We start from the raw sequence: 14383 nt of genomic DNA, 5'->3' as shown, positions 1-14383 counted from the left end.
GATAAAGAGACCGGGCAAACAAATTGTGGATTCCTGCTAAAAAAACATTGCTTATGTTTTAACCGTATTCAGCTGCATTCTAATAAGCGGTAACCAGGTAGAGATTGAAGAAAAATGAGAATTCAACATTGAAAGCACCTCATCACTACCATCAAAGGTGGCCAAAATCTGAATGTCATCACTGAACCCCACCCCCCCACACACCCTTACGCGGGCTGTGGCTGATATTCACCTTAGACCTCATAAGGAGGGGTGTTATCTAAGTGAGCTACTGTTAAGATGGGTTGTTTTATTGTTAACTCAAGTTATTAGTAACTAGGTGTCATTGTGCAAATGGGACCTGGGCTAAAATAGCATGTTAGTGGTAAAATAAACTATCTTAACAGTAGCCCATAACTTCCTGTTTAAGGGGCTGATGCACAAAGGTTGCCATTCAATATGGCAGCTTCGGGCGAACTTACAGAGTAGCAAACAGCAACCGATGCACAAAGAGGATGTCATGCAAATGAGATGCACAGAAACTTAATGGTGACCTTTGTGCATCAGCCCCTGGAAGTGCCTAGCACATGTGCAGATCAGGAGTTGTTTCCAGGACACGTGGGGGGGAGGGGGAGGGGGAGGGGGAGGGAAGAGACCTCCTCAACACACCAAAACAAAACTTCAGATCTCCTGCTGCCTTTGGCGGTGGGTAGACCTGCATAGCCAGTTTGGACGGTAGGAGGGGGGGCTTGGGTGCGTGAAGCTGAAGATGAACAAAGGTCAGCAGAGCACAGGGGTGATTGGAAAGTATAGGCTGAAGGGAGAAGGGAACAGGTCAGGGAGTCAGCCTCACAGTTGCCAGTGTGGATGAGGAGGGCTCCTCTCCAACAGCTCCTGACCTGCCGTAAAATCTAGCACATTAAAGTTAGGTGCTCCTTTCTGTGCATTGCACGGAATGCTCATTATAATACTAATGAGCTCATTGTAATACATTTACTTGGGATTCTTGATAGCTGCTATGGTACATGGTTAAAGCCACACAAAGCCCCTTTGTGCATTAGATGCTACATAATGTTTGCTTTAGACTGGCTCTAACCGGTCTGAAGCAAACATTGCAGCCACGGTAAGCTTTGTGCATTGGCCCCTAAGTGTCTTACGTGTGTCCTGGCTGAATGTTGGCTGGCGCCCAGTACATGTCCAGTCACACCTGGATATTCAGTGCTGGTGCCCAGGCATGACCCAGCATTGAATATCTGGGTCTAATTTAGCCAGCGATAGTTGGCATTTAAAAAAACTGCTGGCCCCACCGTCTAAATATTAACCAGTAAATATGTAAGCAGTTTACAATATAAGATAAAAGGGTAGAAATATGAGTAATACATAAGGAGGCTTATAATACAGTCAAATGCACTTTAAGACCCAGGTGGGAAGTGCAAAGAATAGAAAACTGTGAAGCAAGAGGGGATGCTACAGGAGGACCAGAGCCACTAAGCCTAGCGGCCAAAGAAAAGCAATGACTAATAATCAACTGAGGGGAAAGGTTGTAAATATAGTAAGTTTTTTAAGCAGTTTTAAGTTTCACAAATGTCTCTCATCCGGATGTCCTTAGGAAGGGCATTCCAGACTGTAGGTGCCACAACTTTGAAACAAAATTGCCTAGTGGAATCTAACCGTATATGTAAATGGGAAGGAACAAGTAAAAGGTTTTGCTGAGTTGACCTGAGGGATCAGGCAGGGTTATAAGGAATAAATGAACTAAAAAGAAAAGAGATACCTGTGTAGAATATTTAATGAGCGAGAATGAGAGTTTTTAAAGAGATTTGAAAGGATACAGGGAGCCAAAGTTCTTCCCACAAGTAGTGGGGTAACCCGATCAAATTATTTTGCACCATAAAATAATTGTGCAACAGTGTTGTGCAATATTGAAATAAACCCTGTAAAAGAGAATTAAGTTGTCCAGCCACAGTATCACTAGAGAGTGACTAAGCCTGATTTATAGGCTCTTCAGTCAATTAGGAGGAGGACATTGTGGATTGAGGTAGTTTTGTTTGTTTTTTGGCTTTTTTGCAACGTGCTGTGCCTGCTTTATTTTAGGACCGGGTTGGGTATGTTTAAAGTCTAATTTTATATTGCTCGGATAACTGCTGCTTTATTTATTTATTTTACTATCTTAGGCCCTGATGCTTCAAAGCAGATGCGGACGCTAGAGGCCATTAGCACCGGACGAGCATGTGAAACACTGAGCTTGCCGGCTCTGAGCGCAATGAGCACGCAAATGCATGATAAAAAGGTCATTCCATATTCTTTCCCAGTGCTCAGCAGTCAGCACGCCAAACAAGGGGCGCTCCTCTCGTGGCAAACCCTGTGCCAGCTCGGCGCTGACGTCAGGGTTGTGCCGAGCCATGGGGAGGAATTGGGACCAGTGTTGCTGGCGGCCTTGCAGTGATTGATGGAGGAAACCCAGGCTGGGAGAAGCAAGAAGGAGCAATGTTTCACGGAGAAAGCCACAAAGAAAATCATAACTAATCGATGTCTGGTTGCTGGGGTGACTCACGGAAAGAAGCTGTGGTGCAGAGTCTGAGCTTCAGTGTGAAAACCTGAGTCTTGCAATTTCGGAGCCAGCACTTCGTCCTCATCCTTCCCTCCTCCTCTCTGGCGTTCTAGGCATGCGCTAAAGAGCTGTGCTTGCCGCACAACTCTTGAGTGCATGCGCCAGGCACCATCCTCCCCTGTTAGCGTCAAGCATTGGGAAGTAATTCCTCAGTGCTGTTGTGATATTTTCTGGCGCTGTTTCATATAGCAACAGAGTTTTGAGCATATGGCCATTAGTATAGAGTACTTAGTTCAATTTTCCCTTTAAGGAACTTCTTTGCTTGCTTTAGGATTTTTTTTTAAAGTTCCATTTCAAAAGAAGTGACCTAATTAATCTCTTTTGAAGTTCCTGCCCTTCTGAAGGTTAGATCTCGCATAAAAGAAGATAGCTGCTTCTTTTAACTTACAGAACAGCAAAGGAAAGGTTAGGGGCTTTGGTAGGGCTTTTTTTCTCTCTCTTTTCTTTCAATGGATGGAAATACTTCTACAACTGCAGTATGGCTGGGAAACAAGTCACTAAGGCTGTTGCCCCAGTTACAGCTTTTTGCCTCTGTGCAGATAGAAAATGTGATCCAAAGAGAGGGGCTGGTTCCATGTGTGAGATGTTTTCAGCTTGAATCCCTCATGAAAGAAGTGAAAGAACTGAGGGGAAAGGTGGAAAGGTTTAGAAAAATCTGCAAATTTCAGAAATACATCGTTGAAATGCTTCATGAGGCATCAAAGATTTCCAGGAGTGGGGAAGAAGATGTGCTGAAGGAGAACAATTGGATTCAAATCACAAGACCCTGCAGGATCAATTCCATGACTCCACCGGCCCTCAAACTAAAAGGTTAGTATGCAGCCCTGGAAGTGGAGGAGGTGAGAACATTCTAGGGAGAGGAGGAACAGAAGCTCAAAATCCCCAAAATTTCTGGATCCATGACTACTAGGAGGTGAAAGGTAGTGGTGGTTGGCAGTTCTCTTCTGAGAGGTACAGAGGCGTTCATCTGCATACCAGACATGATGTCCTGGGAGGTATGCGGTCTGCCAGGTGCCAAAATTTGATATGTTATAGAGAGATTGCCGAGACTCATCAAGCCTAATGACTATTATCCAATGCTGCTCATCCATATTGGCAGAAATGATACTGCTAGGTACCCCTTCAAAAGTGACTTCATGGCTCTGGGAGAGAAGGCGAAGCAGACAGGTGTGCAGGTGGTGATCTCGTCAGTTCTCCCTGTCGAGAGTAAAAGCCAAGGCAGAGAATCTTGCATCCTGGAGATAAATATGTGGTTGCACAGATGCTGTCATTGAGAGCGTTTTGGCTTCCTGGACTGTGGGATGATTTTTCAGGAACTGCTAAGAAGAGATGGTGTCCATCTATCAAAGAAAGGAAGAAGTGTCTTCAGCAGTAGACTGGCTAACCTACTGAAGAGGGCTTTCAACTAGAATCATTGGTGCTGGGTGATCAAAGCTCCCACACGTCTTCTCTTCATCCCTTACCTCCTCTCTTCAATCTGTTCTATCATACCGAGCCCCTCTCTCTTTCAATTAAAGCTGGGGCTGGACACTTTGAGCATTCACAGTGACTGTGAAATTCTGATACATTGTTAATTGTATATCATTCGAATTATGTTATTTTACTGTTTTAGCTCAAACGTTTTTAACGTGCAAAAATTGCTAGGTAGTAACGCTAAAATGTCAGTAATATCAACATAAGATAAATTAAATGTTGTTTATTAGTAAGTACGATGACTAAATATGTACATTTCTTGTTGAAATTCAAAGCGGTTGAATTCTTGATTAGGTGTAAGCTAGATATTCTTTCAGTAGGAAGACCCAGCAGAGTGTTGCAGTAGTTCAATTTAGAGAATACCAGTACCTGGAAGACCAGCCTAAGCCGGAGAATAGTAAGATAAGGCTTTAAATGACAGATCATATGAAGCACATACCAGGCATTCTTTGATGTGGAAAAAACCCCCATATTTTTCAAGAGAAAAAACTTGAGTGAAGCAAAACTCCAAGACCTCTCAAAACTGGCTTCAAAGTGAGTGGTGATCCTTCATTTAAAAAAGAAAAAGAGAGAAATCCAGGTTAGAGCTGCTTGCTTTGCTAAGCCAAAAAAAAAAATTTTCCCCTAGTCAAGCAGAAACTATTACTACTACTATTTAACATTTCTAGAGCGCTACAAAGTGTACGCAGCGCTGTACAAACACAGAAGAAAGACAGTCCCTGCTCAAAGAGCTTACAATCTAATAGACAAAAAGTAAAGCATTTAAATTTAAAATATTTAAGCAGTCAAGCACAAGAGAACAGTCACAGAAGGACAGAAGATGTTGAAGGGTGGTCAGTGTGATTAGGTGTAACTCTGGTTGGAGTAGTGGGAGAAGGTGATAGGAGATATACTATAGGATGTCATTCTGAGGCCAGGCTAAGTCTAAAGCAGGAGAAGGTATTCTCTGCAGCCTATCTGTGAGATGGAAAATGCTCTCTGAAGCTGCTGCTATAAGTTGTTAGTTTTCTCTCCCTGAAAGCAGAAACTATTGAACTTCTTTCCAAAACTAGGGACACTCTGCAATACAGTGGCAGTCCAAACTACGAGGCTTCAAAAATTATAGCAAAAAGGACAAGGAAAATGTTAAAAAGAATAGGGAAACAGATGGTCCCTTGTGGAACTACAGAAACCTTGACCAACTGTTGGTAATTACTGGCTATTCTTCTAATGTGTTTTTTATGTCATAAATTTTCTCTCGATGTAACGCCCTATCTTTATGCACATTACAGTCTCTTCTATGCTGAAACTAGCCCGAAATTCCAATTTGGCTATGTTTAGATTTTGGCCAAAAATGCCAAGTGCTCCTGCCTATGCCAGGTCCAATCTCAAAATGACTGCCACAGAGTTTTCTGCTGAAGGTCTTGGCAGCCATTTTGACGGTGCAGATGGCAGGGCCAGGAGCAACTGGGATGGCTCCTGCTCCAGTTATGCCACTAGATCACCAGGGTATAAGGCCCAGGGAGGTCCAGAAAGGAAGACACTGTCTGGTTGCAGGGGTGGGGAGGGAATAGGTCCAGTTTGGGCTGAAACTGAGAAACATGGTTTTGATCAGCCTCTAATGCAGATGATGTTTAAGTACTCACTGTCTTAGACCCCCCCCCCCCCCCCCGGGTCTTTCTCCAGTCTCAATAAAAATCTCTCTAATTGCAAATTGGTTCACATTAGATCAACTCAATCCAAATAAATCAGAGACGCTTTATTTCCCAATAATGCCTCTATATCACTCTGCAGTACCCTTCAAATAGATGGTATCCCATTTCTTATTGTTCAATCTATCAAAATCTTAGGTGAAAAATTAGATTCTGATCTAAACTTCCAATCTCACATTTGTAAGATATTACAAAAGTGTTTTAAGTTAAAAATGATTCATTCAGTGCAAAACCCTTTGCAACAGTCTGTATTATGCTCGTCAATGAATGCACTTGTCATAACCCATCTCGATCATTGTAATGCTGTATTCAAAAGACTGCAGTCAGCTGAACTGAAACGCTTCCAATTAATGCAAAATGTAGCAGTAAAATTGATTACCAATGCAAGAAAATGTGTTCATGTTGTGCTTTTGTTATGCACAGAACACTGGCTGCTAATTAAATGTACTATAGGATCTCTTTTAAAATCCTAAATTTTATCCATAAAGTTCATCATTCAGGAGTATCTCATTTTTTTATCTTTAAGCATTTAATACTGTATTCCCATTGTAGGCCACTCAAATCTGCGCAAACAAAATCTTATTATACCCTCTTTTATAACTATTAGCCTTAATGCCATTCACAATATTATATTAAGAATATTAGTGTTGCCATACTGGGATAGACTGAAGGTCCATCAAGCCCAGAATCCTGTTTTCAGCAGTGGCCAATCCAGGTCACAAGTTTCTGACAAGATTCCAAAACAGTAATACAGATTGTATGCTGCTTATCCTAGAAATAAGCAGTAGATTTTCCAAAGTCCATCTTAATAACGGCTTATGGACTTATTTTTAAGGAAATTATCCAAACCTTTTTAAACCCTGCTATGCTAACTGCTTTTACAACATTCTCTGGCAGCAAATTCCAGAGTTTAACTACACGTTGAATGAAGAAATATTTTCTCAAGTTTGATTTAAATTTATTACTTAGTAACTTCATTGTGTGCCCTGTAATCGTAGTATTTTTGGAAAGAGTAAAGATTCAACTCTACCCATTCCACTTCACTCAGTATTTTATAGACCTCTATCATATCTCCCCTCAGCCATCTCTTCTCCAAGCTGAAGAGCCCTAACCTCTGTAGCCTTTCCTCATAGGGAAATTGTCCCATCCCCTTTATCGTTTTCATAGCCCTTCTTTGTACCTTTTTAATTCCGCTATATCTTTTTTGAGATGTGGAGACCAGAATTGCACACAGTATTCAAGGTGCAGTCGCACCATGGAGCAATCCAAAAGCATTATAATATTCTCCTTTCCATTCCTTTCCTAATAATTCCTAACGTTCTATTTGCTTTCTTAGCCACCGTTGTACATTGAGCAGAGGGTTTCAATGTGTCACCAACGAAGACACCTAAATCCTTTTCCTGAGAGGTGATTCCTAACGTGGAACCTTGCATCACATAGCTATAGTTGGGGTTCCTGTTTCCCACATGCATCACTTTGCATTTGCTATTCAGTGTGATAGGCTGCTCACAATGAAATAATTCTTCTCCTGTACCTTCAACTTGATACCTCGTTTTCTCGTTTTAAAAATGGCCTCTAAACACATTTATTTCAGGAAGTGTTGGGCATTTAGTTCCATCATAGCAACTGCAAGCTGAGATACTGAGGATTACCAGTGAATCTGGATCCTTTATTTTCTGCAACTATATTTTCTTATTTGAATCTCTATATTACCTCTTCTCTTTTTCTCTTCTATGTTTTATATATTGTAAACTATTGGAAAGGTATTTCCCTTCAATGGTATAACAAATAAACCTGAAACCTATATTTGCCAGGAAACAGAAAAAATGTAAATAGGAAAGGAGTGTTGTTACTGTCAACCAAAGGGTCAATATTTAAACCTAAACCTATTTTTAAGAGAGGCTCCTGCCTGCTTAAATTGCACTTAAATGGCCATCCACCTATGTCCAGTGGTGCTGAATATCGGCATTAACCGGCCATCTGGTAACCAGACAGGAGAGGGGTGTTGTGGGGAAGGAGAGGAATGGCAGCAGTATTTAGAGCCTGTATAGCTAAGTGGGGGCATAGGATTGCACCAAAAAGCACAGTACCATGAGACTTCCACTAGAGGTCATAGCTGCCATTTTGAGATTGGAGCTAGCATAGGCAGGAACAACTGGGGACTGCTCCTGCCCTGATGACCCCCCCCCCCCCCCCCCCCCGCCCAAGATCACCATGCATAATAAGGTAGACCCAGGAGGGCCTGTGATTGGGAGGGGGAGTCACATAAGGGGGTTTATGGAGGGGCCTATATTTGTTCAGGGGGTTGGGCTTGGGGACCTGACACACAGACACCTGACACATTTCCTTATTCCGGTCCCAGTCGTGTGATATCTGGGCACCAGCACTGAATATCCAGGTATGGTCTGGCATTAAATATTAGGGACTAATTCTACCTGCATTGGTCAGTGCTTTAAAAAACTAACTACTGCTAGCTGAATATTGACTGGCAAATTTATAGGCAAGTATTTTTATTTTAAAATGTGAGAAAATCAGTATAATAGAAATATAGAAACATGACTGCAGATAAGGGCCAAATGGCCCATTCAGTTGGCCCTTCCTCAGTACCCACTAACTCCTCCTCTTCTTAAGGGATCCCATGTGCCTGTCCTAAGCTTTCTTAAATTCCAACACAGTCCTCGTCTCCACGACCTCCACTGGGAGTCCATTCTACGCATCCACCACCCGTTACTGTTTCTCAGTCATGTTTTCTTAGATTCCTCCTAAGTCTGTTTCCTCAACTTCATCTTATGCCCTCTTATTCCAGAGTTTGCCTTCATTTGAAAAAGGCTCACCTCCTGTACATTAACACCACTGAATTATTTAAACCTTTGTATCATATCTCTTCTCTTCCAGCGTACACAGGTTAAGGTTTATGAGCCTATCACTATATGTTTTATGACCGAGACCGCTTACTAATTTGGTAGCCGCCCTCTGGACTGAATGCATCCTGTTTATATCTTTCCGTAGGTGCAGTCTCCAGAATTGTATGCAGTGCTCTAAATGGGGCCTCACCAGAGACTTATACAAGGGCATTATCACCTTTTTTTTCCTGCTGCTCATCCCTCTCCTTATGCACCCAAGCATCCTTCTGGCTTTGGGGATAATAGTGAATGTTAAGTAAATATACATTCAAACTTACTAGATGATGGAGCTTAGAAAGCCTATTCATACTCTTATTTTGCAGATGGGTGTTTTTTTTTTCAATAAAATTGATGCTGGACAATTTGGGTTAACAGCAGCCTATAGTACAAAAACTTTAGTAATTGTATGAGGAAATTCTCTGGATAAAGGCAGAGGGTCTGTATTCTTTCTTTTGGATCTGTCATCACTCTTTGATCTGGTCAATTACCAACTCCTCTTTTCTCAAGTGTTGGGGATAGTGGCATTTCCCTTAAAATGGCTCACGTCGTTCTTGTCCAATCATTCTTCCTGTATAAAGTGCAATCAGTGCTCGTTGTCAATGGTTCTTTCTTATGGTATGTCCCACCGACTTTCGTCATATTTTTCTAGCTCCACTAGCAAGTTTGATTGTCTTTGTGAATGATATACCTTTATGCTGATGATGTCCAGTTAGTGTATTTTTTGATCCTTTGTCTCTAGACCTGAATATTTTTAAATGTTTAGAAGCAATATGAATGTAGCTTCCATTCCATAAATTTGACCCTCAAAATGTGAGGCTGTATGGTTTTGTAGGAAGAAAAAGTGTTACTTATTGTAATAAGTCTTTATTGTTAAGTACTTTATTGTGATGCTTTATGTGTGGGCCTGTTGGCAAAATATAAAGAGAAACTTAAAATAATCCAGAAAACAGTTCTAGGTTATTCTTGGGAGGAAAAAGATGAGAGAGTGCCCATCCTTTCTTATGTAAACTACGTTGGTTTCCAGTTCCTGAGTAATGGTTTGTTTAAAATACTTGTATTGACCTCGTAAAGTATTATATACTCAGAGGCCTGCTTATTTAAAATATAAAGTAAAATTTTATGAACCAGTGTGATCATTAAGATTGTCACATGGAAATCTTCTTTACATTCCAGCTTTAGAAACATTTAAGAAAGCAGCCTGGAGATTGAAAGCAAGCTTTTAGTGTTGTAGGAACCCAAGTACTGGAGCATATCACCTTTAGAACTGAGAATGGAAACTAATCCATTTTGCCTTGCAAAAAGTTTTAAACATTTCATATTCCCTCTAATTGATGGCTGTTGAATGAAATTTGAATATTCTGTTCTAAATTGAGAATAGGAATTGGGTGATTTTTTTAAAATAAGAGGTTAAAAATATTTTATTTATTTTAATCAATGACTGTTGAATTGGGAAATGGTTCCTTTGTTTATGAGATATATACGATTCCTTGGAAAATTTTAGGGGGGATGATGGAGGACATCTTTTTCAGATTTGTTGCTGTAATGGCTTTTCATCTCTAACTCCTTATTCTGTGTTCTGTTATATGTAAACTTGTATTTTGAGTGAACGTTTTCACTAAAACAGTATATAAAACCTGAGAGAAAAATAAGCAATTTTTCCCCAGTTAATCTGTTGTTGTGGAGATGTGTACTTTCCAAGAAGCATCGAATTTATTTGCTTGGAATCCTAGTTGATTCTCAGTTTTAGAGACCATATTTCAGTGCTGGTTCAAAAATCTTTTTTTTTTTCCCTATGAAAGGTGTGGGATTTAAGATCTTTCTTGGAAGCAGAAGACCTATATGTTTTACATCATGTTTTTGTCATCAGTCATATTGATTATAGGAATGCCTTATGGTAATGGTTTGAGTAAGACCGAACTTTCCTGTTTCAGTGGGTTCAATATATGTCTGTTTAAAAATTGTATGATGCCCATAGATATGATCATGGCACACCTTTTTTTCTCATCTTACACCATATGAAATTTAAGATTCTGCTTCTTGTTTGAACAGTACATCTAAATAGCCTAGGTTATCTTGCTAAAATGCTGGTTCTTTACATATTGTCTTGCTTTCCATTCGACCAATCAGTGACTTTTAGTTGTACCATCACCTACTGTTTATCTTTCTGGAGTCACTTGGCACTCTTTCTACTATGTGGCACCCATCCTTTGCAGTGCATTATTCTTGGGCCTAAAGCTTGGAACCTAACTACAGCCATTTTAAAACAGAGCTTGGTTTTTCTTTCAAGTGTTCGACAGTTGACTGTCTTTTGGTGACTAGCGCAGATTGATACAGGATTAAGTGTTTGATTTTGCTCTTTTATAAGCTTCTTGATTGTTTCAGTGTGTAATTTGCTTTCATTTCTTCTATGGTTGTGATGCTGGTTTTTTTTTAAATAATATTTTGTAAACTGTTTTTGATAATTATTTAAAAAGCGGTATATGAAGCACTTTACACTAATCTAGAATGTTTCCTGTCTTGAGTTTCTAAGCATTTGAGTGTTGCTTCTGTTTTCCAAATTCCTTATTCCTGTATCTCTTCCTTCAGGTTTTTGAGCGCTTTAGCTGTGCTGGCAGAACGTCCGGAGCTGGTGGAGAGGGTTATGATCACACGAACCATGTGCTCTGAGGGAGCATACCAAGTGCGGTTGTGTAAGGATGGCACATGGACCACTGTCCTAGTGGATGACATGTTACCCTGTGATGAGTGTGGGTATCTCCTCTTCTCTCAGGTCAGTGCACTCTCGCTTTCTTCACAGTGAAAATCATTCATGTGTTTACTGGATTGAGGAGGGGAAATACCCCCTTGAAGGGTGGGATATGCTGAAATTTATAAATACATGAAATTGTTTTTTGCTTATGAATTTTTCTACCCTTTGCTGATCCATGCTCTTCCCTACTTGATCCATTCAGAGTGCAGCTCATAGTGTGCAGTATCTCTGTCCTTAAAGGAAGGGAAGGAGAGCATGTTGGGGCCCTTTTGCAAAGCGTTGGTAAGCCCAATGCGGGCTTACCGCACGCTAACCTGGAACTACCACTGGCTCAACATGGCTGCCGGTGTTAGTTCTGCTTTGAGCGTGCCGGAAATTTTTTTGTATTTGATAGTGTGGCACTAATCTGGCAGTAATCAGGCATCACTGCGCACTGCCCAGTTACCGCCGGGATACCATGGGAGCACTTACTACCATCTCAATGGGTGGATGGTAAGTACTCCTCCCTTCATGGCCATGCGGTAAGAGTAATCCTGCCGCATGGCCGTTTTTTTAGGGCCTTTTTTCTCACAGCTTAGAGAGCCATTAAGGAAGATACAGTGGTGTGTAAAAGTCTTCACATCCTCCTACATTTTCCATATTCTGCTCTCTAAAACAACAACAACAATAAAAAAATGCATTAAACTAGGAGTTTATACAGCATTGTACACTTTCAGTCTGAAAAAACAGTTATGGATATATTTCAGAAGTAGTTAAGAAATCTAGAAGTCTTGATTATGTAAGTGTTCATACCCTTTTTCATAGCAAAGTCAAAATAGTTCTGGTTCCAAAATTTGTTATACCAAGATTCATGATAAGTCAAATATGGTTTGTCTGTGTCCCAGAAATTGAATTTGTTTAAATATGCCTGGATGAAGAATCAAACTGTTTCTGTTTTGTAAAGTGATTTTGAAACAATGTCTAAACATGCTGAACATGGAGCTACTGAAAGAATCCCAGGCTAAAGTTATTCAAAGGTGCAGATTGTAGGAAGACCATGAGAAAATGTCGTGAATTAAGGGGTCCCGAGCCCCCCCCAAGAAGGCTTAAATGACCTTAATCTGACTCCATCTCTGAATAGCCCTAGAACTGGGGCAATCAGGGGGTTGTGAAGTTCTAAGAGGAGTTGCCACTGAAAGAGACGTTAGATCTAAGAGACCCGCATTAGTCCGCCTCTCAGCACTGGCAAGGAACAGATACCAGCCTTATGACAAACTGGATTTAGGTTACAAGTTATATAATGCAGCGAGTGATAGCCTGATACAGCAGAAGCATTTATACTTACAGCCTTTCATCATTAAGTTAAGCCCACAAATCATCATTTCGAATAAGGATTTTATTTGTACATCAGGCTTTAATCAGGTACATTCAGCAGACAGATTCTGGGTACAACCGGACAGAGCTTCGCCGTCTGACAGAAGCTTTGGAGAAGACTCTCTCAACTAAGGCAAAATCTCTCCTCTTTTATACTCTATCCTCTCCATAGAAGTGAATGGTGAGATACCTAGCTAATATTTCGCATTTCTGAGAGCATACTTTCCCATGCTGTCTGCTGTCGGATGTGCCCACCTCCTTCCGTTCTCAGCTACTGCTAATTATCAACATGTTTTGGGAAGCGTTGAGATAACAGTTTCACATCTTCCGGCTGCAATACTTTTCATACCATCTCAATACCTTTCATACCATCTCATGAACTCTGTATTACCTCTGTATCATTGTATACCAAAACTAATAAGCTCCATTTTATTCATCTGATTTTTCATTACAGGTGCTATATTGGATTTAAAATTTGTACCAAGTTTGTATCAGGACTCATTGTTCAGACCTGCTTTTTGCAGATTCTCAAATATTAAATCACTTGCTTGCTGTTTGGCCTACTTAGTACTTTTTTCCAGTTTAGGCTGTTTAAGGTATGTAAATTGACCCACCACTATTCCAGTGGATGGATCCCAAGCGGGGACACATATTAACTTACAGGAAATGCAAGTCCTTGCTCAGCCAGTCATAGATTTTTAAACCTAGCTGGTATTTTTACAGCCTGAGTCCTAAAATCTGGCCTTCCACCCTTCCGGTGGGCATCTTGCTGTAGTATAATTATACAATATTTATTTATTTTAAAATTTCTAACCCGCCTAATAACTAGGCGGCTTCTATAAAAACATACAAAATAATTTCAATTAGTAAAATTAAAATATCACAATCATAATTTCCATAAGACATTGTCATGTTCATCATTATAAAGTGGAAACAGTTTGAAACCACCAACACACTTGCTCAGTCCGCCTGTCCCTCCTATCTCAGTAGATGTGGGTCAAGCAAACTATTGAGGAAGAATACTGTGCAGCTTCTTGTTTCGTCTGTCTCAACACTCTCGTTACTCTGACTGTATGTTCTACCTCCATTTGTCTCCTTTGCTCTTTAAGATGTTTTAATATATATTGTTTTGTCATTATAGGTAGAATGTCTCTAGATATGTTAATGTTTTACTGTGCTTTAATGCAGTGCTTGTCAGTCTTTTTGTGGGCATGACCCCATGATAGCAGCCAAATAGTATTGTTTGACACCCCCCCCCCCCCCCCCACTGGATGTACAGAATAATGATGCAACTATGGCAAGTCCACCCAGGTCGTGACACCAAATGTGGGTTTTGTGAAAGTCTGGGAAGCAATCACAACTCAGTAACATATTTATTTCTATTCGGCTCATTCCTTTTTCAGTTGTAGCTCATGGTGAGTTACATTCAGGTGCAGTATGTTACCTGTCTCCAGTTGTACTTACTGTACACTGCTTTTGGATGAATTCCTTCAAAAATGTGGTAAATACATCTTAATAAGATTACTTTTAACTACAGCAGCCTCTGGCTGAGACTGGGGGAAATGTTGATTGTTTAACAATGTCAAGATTACTCCACAACATTGACCTTTGAGGGAGGCAAGAA

General features: G+C 40.5%; 1 protein-coding gene across 3 annotated transcripts in view; it reads left to right on the top strand.

Annotated features, from left to right (window-relative positions):
* The window catches only part of CAPN15 (calpain 15), a 248044-nt gene that overhangs the window by 193882 nt on the left and 39779 nt on the right, over positions 1 to 14383 (top strand). For all 3 annotated transcript variants that reach the window (XM_030211465.1, XM_030211463.1, XM_030211464.1), the window contains one exon: positions 11244 to 11427. In XM_030211465.1, the coding sequence (XP_030067325.1) occupies positions 11244 to 11427 (184 nt within the window). The remainder of the gene's footprint in view (positions 1 to 11243; positions 11428 to 14383) is intronic.

Source organism: Microcaecilia unicolor, chromosome 8 (assembly GCF_901765095.1).
Source record: "Microcaecilia unicolor chromosome 8, aMicUni1.1, whole genome shotgun sequence".
Taxonomy (NCBI): Eukaryota; Metazoa; Chordata; class Amphibia; order Gymnophiona; family Siphonopidae; genus Microcaecilia; species Microcaecilia unicolor.
This window is presented reverse-complemented; position numbering and strand designations above follow the sequence as displayed.